The 8709-nt window shown below is 32.6% G+C and overlaps 1 protein-coding gene and 1 long non-coding RNA gene across 2 annotated transcripts; one reads left to right on the top strand and one right to left on the bottom strand.

Moving 5' to 3' along the window:
• Window positions 1-6232: 6232 nt before the first annotated feature.
• Window positions 6233-7364, bottom strand: LOC115703300 (uncharacterized). The gene is made up of 3 exons (XR_004009080.2): window positions 7225-7364; window positions 7029-7126; window positions 6233-6855 (listed from the first exon to the last, which is right to left on the bottom strand). It is a non-coding gene; the product is annotated as an uncharacterized LOC115703300 (long non-coding RNA).
• LOC115703284 (adenylate isopentenyltransferase 3, chloroplastic) lies at window positions 6622-8224 on the top strand. The gene is made up of 2 exons (XM_030630774.2): window positions 6622-6763; window positions 6940-8224. Exon 2 carries the CDS (start codon window positions 6961-6963, stop codon window positions 7918-7920), a length of 960 nt encoding a protein of 319 aa, XP_030486634.1. The 5' UTR covers window positions 6622-6763; window positions 6940-6960; the 3' UTR covers window positions 7921-8224.
• Window positions 8225-8709: the final 485 nt, after the last annotated feature.

Below are 8709 nucleotides of genomic sequence, written 5' to 3'. Positions count from 1 at the left end.
AAAAGGATTATTAGATATGTTAATAGCACTCCTGATTATGGAATTTGGTACTCGAAAGATACCAATTCAAATCTTGCTTGTTTTAGTGATGCAGATTGGGCAGGAAATGCTGATGATCGAAAGAGCACAAGTGGAGGGTGTTTCTTTCTTGGGAATAATCTAGTATCTTGGCATAGCAAGAAACAGAATTCCATCTCCTTATCCACTGCCGAAGCTGAGTACATCGCTGCTGGCAGTTGTTGTACTCAACTATTGTGGTTGAAACAAATGTTGATTGATTATGGGTTTGAATTGGGTGTTTTGACTATTTTTTGTGACAATACTAGTGCCATAAATATTTCCAAAAATCCTGTTCAACATTCTAGAACAAAGCACATTGACATAAGACACCACTTTATCAGGGAACTTGTTGAAAATAAATCATTGCAATTAGAATATGTTGATACTGAAAAACAATTAGCTGATATTTTCACAAAGGCCCTAGATGCAAGTCGCTTTGACTCCCTCAGAAAGTCTTTGGGAGTTTGCATTGTTTAATTTTATTTGTTCATAATTCTTGTACAATAGTGTTATGTGATTCATCTCTAGCTCTTAATCTTCTATCATTGTATGTTGACAAATCATGTTTATGCTCTTGGAATATAATTAGTTAGGATCTCTGTCTGATCATACTTTGTGATGTTGTGTTAAAAGGTTCATGTTACTCCTTATTTGTGTCTAGGATTAAATAATGTTCTTATACAGAGTTGAGCAATTTTTGTTTCAGACTTGTCAGGCCCCTTGCTGGAATAGAGCTACCCATACTGAGGTGTGAAAGCCATCTGATGAGTAAGCTGGAACATTGTAATTAGCAACTATGATGAGGATGCACTACCATAGAAAAGGGCTACCTTCAGTATGGTGTGAAAGCATCCAGTTGCGGGATCAAATTGAAAAAGGCGAAAATGAAAAATCTTGCCAAGGACAATGATCCTATTTTCACTGCACACACTTATGTCTGACAAGTGTGTTCAATTCTGTAAGTCTCCTCTATTAAAATTAAATTGATAATCCTGGTACACAATTTTCAGTAACATGCATATCTTTTTCCTTAACATCAATTAGTATGATTATTTCATGAGATACTAATTAGTTATTTTCCTTAAAAGCATAACATGTATTTTATTTTGTCAATTGTCAATGATATTTGATTTCTTTGCTTGATTCGAATCACATATATTTATTGTACACATTGTATTTTATTTTCGGTTTTAATTAAAAAAAATAAAATAAAAAAAATAATAAAAAAAAAAGAGAGGGAGGCGTGTGACTTGCTTCATGGGTCCAGAAGATCTTGTGCATAAATGGTAAGTATCAACATTCATTCTTCTTTGATTTATTTTTGATATGTTTCCATTTAAAGATTGATCTTTTCTATGTAATGTGTCTTTAATCTTGAAAGATTGACTTATTTTTAGAAATATTGTTGGTAATTCTAGTTTCCTTTTATTTTTTTTAAACAAAAAAAAAAAAAAAGGGAAAGAAGTTGCAAGGAGTGGGCAGTTTCCTTTTGTAATCGTGGGCTGGTGGTTTCTCAGATTTCTTTTTGTCTTTGGCCCTTATAGATAAACAAAAAGGGGGAGTAATTGTATACTCAACTGTCTAGGGGGAGTTGAGGTTTGTGTTTGTGTTCATCTTTGGTCAAAGTTAGCTGTTTATTTTGGTTTAATGTTGTGCTTCTCAGGGGGAGTTTTTATGTTTATTTTGCTAACTTTGTTTTGTAGGTGTTTGTTAATTAATAATATTTTGATTATCTAAAGTGCCAAAGGGGGAGATTGTTAGGTCCTTTTTTGGCAATTTAGTTGTCAAAATATTTCTTAATTAATGTGCATTTTATTGAGCATTCAATTTGTTTTTATCTACTCTAGACCCTTTTTCCAGGGGGAGTTGTGTTTGGTACTTGTGAACTTATTTGGTTTAAAAGTTAGCATGTTTCTTTAGGAATTGTTGGTTTTCGATTGTGTTACTCAGGGGGAGTAGTTATTTGTTATGGCTAACTTTAACTTGCAGGTACTTTGTGTTAAAAATTATTCTGTTCATCTAAAGTGCCAAAGGGGGAGATTGTAAAGTCTTTTTTTGGCAAGTTAGTTGACAAAATAATTTTTCCATTTATGGTAAGATTGGTGTGCATTCATATTCGATTTCTTACCTTATAAATTCGGATTGTAGTTGCCCTTTTCCTTGTTTGGAAAGTTGCACTTTCAGCTGAACTTTCCTTTGTTGAAAACTTCTCAAAAGAGAAGGAATTCTCTTTTGGAAAGTTGTCTTTTTAGGGAAACTTTGTTTATTGCCTTTTCCTTATTGATTTCGGTTGTATCTTGATACAATCGAATATCTAATCTGTTTTTGGCGGGAATCAAACATTAAAAGAAGATCGGACCGATTTTAGTAAGTTTCCGTTTCTGGCGTATCCGTGCGTCGGCATCCGAATACGATGTAGCGGATCGTGTTTCTTTTGGAAAGTTTTTGTACAGCTGCTAATTCGAACTTGTGGTTGCCTCTTTGGTTTCTATGATCTATAAATAGAGCCTAGAGAGCAACCATTCGAATTACCTCTTCCATTATTCATTTTCTACATTTATCTTTTGAGAGAAGAGAGTCTTTCTTTGTTTTGTGAGAGCCTAGTTGTTCATCTAGGTTCTAGTTGTTCTATTTCTGTTCTTACTCTATCCTAGAGGTTGTGAAGAACTACTTGACTGAACAAGAGATTGGTCTTCGGGAGAAGACTTGATAAAGCCTTACTTCGGGAGGAAGTAAGCACTTGGTCTTCGGGAGAAGACTTGTTGAAGCCTTACTTCGGGAGGAAGTAAGCACTTGGTCTTCGGGAGAAGACTTGTTGAAGCCTTACTTCGGGAGGAAGTAAGCACTCACACTTCAAAGACGAAGGGAGTTCGGGCTTGAAGGTGTTTCAAGAAGTCAGATTCATAAAGTGGATTACAAAGGATTGCGACAATACTTTAGAGGGAGTCTAAACTTGTTTAAGTCAATTGTCTTTGTAATTTTGATACTTTATTAATTGATTTCATTCTCTGGGCGTGGCCCCGTGGACTAGGAGTGTTCGGGAGAACACTGATACCACGTATAAATCTCTTGTGTCAAGTTATTTATTTTTCTGCAAATATTTTATATTCTGCCTGTTCAGTTCTGCTGTAGCAGAATTACTTTCTGCTGCTGCAAACGCGTACAGTTTTTATATTTTCGTATATACAACTGACATTTGCAAAAACACGGTTTTTCAATTAATATTGGCGAATTGGATTAAGGCTGATACTTGGTTTTATTAATTTTATTACTGAAAGCAATTCGTGCACTTGTATAGCATAAACTTTTTCATAATCATTTTTCTACTGGTAGTTCTGATTCTGTGTGAGGAAGTAACCAACTTGTTACCGTAAATTATTTAATAATTCTTATTGTAAAAATAAATTATTTTTTGCAAAACATCGACCATCACACTTGTTGAAAGCACTAGTTGTGTGGTGTTAGAACTTGGTGAGAATATGATCATCTTTAGATACTAGGTTGAGCATACGAGACTTGTATATTTTTAAAAGCTTTTATAGAGTTTCTCTAAAGCTATGTTTGGAAGTTAAATTTTAGTGAAGAAAGAAAAATGTAGGAAAAATGTAAGAAAAAAAGTGTTTAGAACAAAAAAATAAATAAATTAATTTTTCAAGTTTGAAATGGAAAATATTGTCGAATTGAGTGTTTTTCTATACAATTTTTACTTTCCATACCAAATATGATAATTTTTTTTTTACTTTTTTTCCCTACATTTTCCCTACTTTTTCTTGGCCAAAATCTAACTTACAAACATAGCCTAAGTATCCATGAGGAAAGAAATGACTTTTGGGAAAAATGTATTTGATCTAATGACGAATAATAAAAGAAAAATATGAATTTTTATACTTAATTTAGCTATATAAAAAAAAAATATCTTTTTTAAACTATATCAAAAATATATTTATTTACAAATATTTATGTCAAACTCAACTTTTTTTTACTGAAAAAAAAAAGATTTTTTTAGCCAATGAAATAATTATTATCAATATAACATAAAAATAAAAGATTTTTCTAATTAAATAAAAAAAACTAAATATAAAAATTCAATTTTTTTCAATATTATTCATGATAGGTAATTCTTATATATATTGTGTATTTGATTGTAAGAAAATTTCCAAGAATATACATTATATGATTGGCTTTGATGCATGGATTGTCGATTTCGAAAACTATGGTTTATAAAAGAATATTTAAATATTTTAAGTTAATTATTTGATCAGATTTTTGTTTTTAACAAATTATTTGATAAGATTTGGTTGATGTAATCAAATTATAGAAAGTGGGGAATTTGATAAAACGATGTAATTAATCAGTAATTATTGAATTATGAAAAGTTGCAACTTTGAATATTGCATCACTGATGGATGGATTAAGTTTAGAATTGGGATATATTTTGCATTGACTGTATAAATATAATTCTACGTATATAGTTTTCTTTATATAATTATTACCACGTAGAAATGAAGATGATATAATTCAAAGAAAAAAAAAAACCATGTCCATGCTCACCATTCCTATTCCTAGGCATACCAAATACCAATGTACGACCATTTAAATTTCAATGCTCATCTGAAATCTTTTGACTTTGGTATTTAAATAATGGTATTGTTGGTGGCTAATCAATCATCATTTCTTTTCAGTCATATTTTTTCCTCTTTCCATAATTTCATACATGGTTTCTCATAGAATCATTTCAATCCTTATCTTTCTACTTTTGGAATCATTTCAATGTACTTGTCAATAATTTTCTAATCAACCAAACCAGTTTTGATACATTCATTTATTTATTTATTTATTATAGTATAAATTTGGCCAGCTGTAAGCATAGAGAGTCAGTCACTCATTTCGTCGGCTAAAATTATTGAAAATCAATAGAAAGAAAGAAACTAAGTTACTTTTTGAGTAGTTATTTTCAAAGGATTGGAAGTTCATAGCCATATAATAATGATTGAATTATTAGGTTTTTGGGATTGTAATTCAGAGCATCACATCGTCTAAAATCTCGGAGTTGAGCGTGATTTTAGCACTTTTGAATCAAACCCATTTCATCTCTGAATGAATGAATGACTGAAGATGTGATAGTTTTACAGCAACAAAAGAAGGAAAAACTTAACCCAAACTCTTTTCCATCTTATCTTCCATTTCTTTTCAACTTAATTTTCAAGATTATCCAAATCTTCCAAGATGGTTCTCCTTTTATTACAAAACAAATCATTTCATACTGAGAGTGAGAGTGGTTAAGTTAAGATTTACTATTTCTGTAAAGAGTAGGTAGATGTATCTTTACTAAAAGTTATTTCCAAAAATATTACTAAGTAATGAGTTATGACAACCTTTGTTATCGTTCATCAAGAAGAAGCATTTTTTTTTTTATAAAACCAAATTTCAAAAGCCAAAAGCATATAACAAGTTATGGAAGACAAAAAGAAAGAATCATATCACAAGTAATGCTGTGTGCACTAACTTATTCATTCATTTAATAAATTAATTTATTTATAATAATGGGTTTAACTTTGCTTCGTTTTTCAAAGTGAGAATGTAGTGAAGTGCTATAATGTTCTATATTTCAGACTAAAACAAGAGAGAAAAGCAAAAAAGTATTATCCCTTTTCAACCAATTAAATGATCTTCCGTACATTATTACATGTACATGATGTATATATATATAAAATATATTTTCCCCAAATTATCTCTTACAAATGATTGCCTTAATGAACCAGAGCTCACCACTTTTAAAAAGATTAAGTGGCCAAGATATGATCTAATGCCCAAATCCAAGGCCAAGAAAGTCTGTTATTTTCTTCTTTATGTATTAATTTTTTTCAAAACCACTTGCCTAAAGAGAATCGGATATTTGTTTCGATTTCATGCACAGTTGACTCCAATTGTCGTAACAATAGGATGTCGTTTTAAGAATCTTAATTAGTATAGTGTATGAAAGAACAATATTTATAATTGACCAAAAGAAACATACTATTTTGGATTATTATATGGATGATAATATGTTGTATAATCCTATTTAACTTAGGATAAGTGTGAAATATAATAATACGCGCGTGCACATTCATATAAGTTTTTTTTTTCAAACTAATGTGTTCATTCAACTGGTGCAATAACTTGTATTAACAGATTTGAAAGAAGAAAGCCCAAATAAATAAAAGGTCATATTCTAATGCAAATTGTTGAGTACTCTCTTCATCCAATAATACGAAAACCACTAAGGACATTATTATTTTGGCCCATCCCTTTCCCTTCCATGTTCTGAAATTCTTTTAGTGCTAAATATGAAATAGAATTCCAAAACACAAGAAACAAAACAAAAAAATCAAACTTTTTTCTACAGAGAATAACTATATACTCTCTCTTCACTAAAAGAATAGCACTGTGGCCACTTTTTTTTTTTCAGTTTGAAAAGAAAGCTCCACTTGACACATTTGGCGTATATAATATACAGCCCTTATAAATACTTGGTCTCACCTTGCTATTTGAGTTAAGAAGTAGACTGAACTTTATATTAAATATATTTTGTTTGCTTGCATTTATTACCCTTTTTCTATACTAGAATTTAACAATAAAGGCAACAAGAGTACGTGTTACCTGTTTGCAGACCATCTCAAAACTCATTCAGGTTGCCGCGTCCAACATTTATTGCACTCCTAAGGTGAGGCTGCCATTGCCAACTTAATTATATTATCTTCTCATATCAAGTTTGCCACCCTTTCTTCAACTTTGACTCCACTCTGATATATTGACCTGAATTAAAAGCAAAACCCGGAATTTACTTTCTACTCATTCATACTAAATTTCTTTTCTTTTCTTTTTTTGGTAATTCAACAGATATAGTCTCCAAAACCAAAAATGATGCCTGTATGCAAACAATTGCAACCAGCAGTGCATATCCCACCATGTGGACTGAAATTGAATACCTTTACTCAAAGGCGTCCAAAGGACAAGGTGGTGATCGTGATGGGGGCAACAGGGACTGGAAAATCGAGGCTATCCATTGACTTGGCGACCCTTTTCCCTGCAGAAATAATAAACTCAGATAAAATGCAAATATATGAAGGCCTTGACATAGCCACAAACAAGATCACTGAAGAAGAACAACGTGGGGTACCCCACCATTTGCTTGGGGTAGTAAAGCCCAATGCAGATTTCACAGCTCAAGACTTCTGTGACATGACCTCACTCGCCATGGAAGATATCTTGAGCCACCGTAAGCTTCCAATCATTGTCGGGGGTTCAAACTCTTTCATCGAACACTTGGTGGACGATAACTACAGGTCCAGATACGATTGTTGCTTCATCTGGGTCGACGTCTTCATGCCCATTCTCCACTCCTATGTCTCCAAACGCGTCGACCAAATGGTCCGTAATGGATTAATCGAAGAGGTGAGACAAATGTTCGACCCAAATGCCGATTACAGCAAAGGGATCCGCAGGGCAATTGGGGTTCCAGAATTCGATAACTACTTCCGAAACGAAACCCATTTGGACTCTAAAACTAAATCTAAATTACTAGAAGAAGCCATTAATGAAATCAAGAAAAATACTTGTAAACTGGCTAGTAGACAATTGGACAACATTAATCGACTTAGATATATTAAGGATTGGAAACTTCATCGCCTTGACGCCACCGAAGTGTACCAAAAGCGAGGCAAGGAGGCCGATCAGGCTTGGAATAAGCTCGTGTCTAGGCGCAGCGCTGCCATCGTTGGCCAATTCCTCCGTACAGAAACCCCATTAGCCTCCTCTGCCACTCATCTTTCCAGCCTTAGAGATCGACTTCCAGCTATGGCCGCTGCAATATCTCACTGAAGTAAATTTTGAAGAATGACTTGACACGTGTGTTATAACCAGTAACACACGTGTCTTTTTACCATTTTTCGTAATTATTTTTTATATATATAATAACCTCATTTACGTACTAGTAGAAGCACTACTATTACTACTACTACTTAAATTACTCCCAAATCAATAAAATTACTTTTTCTTGTTTTTTATTTTTAGGGGAAAAAATAAAGTACTATTACTACTATTTGTTATTTTAGCTTTCATTGTAGGCTAAATTTTGTAAAATTTTACCCTCATATTAACTTTTGGTATCTGAATTTATTAAGTATATTTTACTTGTTTGGTTCTCGTGTATTTTACTTTCTCAAGTTTAACAATCATTTAAGAGACCATGAACCATGAATCACGAATTAAACTTGTGATTAGAAAGAAGCAGATTTATTTGTGCATTAATATTAAGTATTAGTGTGCTCACTACTACCATAATCAAATGAGCAATACTATTATTACGGGATACTAGTAGTGTCCAACACTTTATATAGGTAGCGCTCCACGATTAGTTAGTAATATTCTTAAAAAATTATTCTCTTAAATTATATGGTACCTAATACTTAATTACACCAATAACAGTATTGTGACAGTCAGTAATCCCGTGATCCGTAAGGGGAAACACCGGGTAAGCTGTGCAATCCCACACCGCCTGGGGAAGGTCAAGTGGGATGATTCTGAGACTGTGTAGGTATGGGACTACACAGTTAAAGAGAGCTTAAATGGATTGATTGGTACTACCTATATCAACAAGGTGCATCTTGT

This window comes from Cannabis sativa, chromosome X (assembly GCF_029168945.1).
Source record: "Cannabis sativa cultivar Pink pepper isolate KNU-18-1 chromosome X, ASM2916894v1, whole genome shotgun sequence".
Classification (NCBI taxonomy): Eukaryota; Viridiplantae; Streptophyta; class Magnoliopsida; order Rosales; family Cannabaceae; genus Cannabis; species Cannabis sativa.
This window is presented reverse-complemented; position numbering and strand designations above follow the sequence as displayed.

Coding starts and splice junctions, on each gene's coding strand:
- LOC115703284 (XM_030630774.2), top strand. CDS start 6,961: ATGATGCCTGTATGCAAACAATTGCAACCAGCAGTGCATATCCCACCA.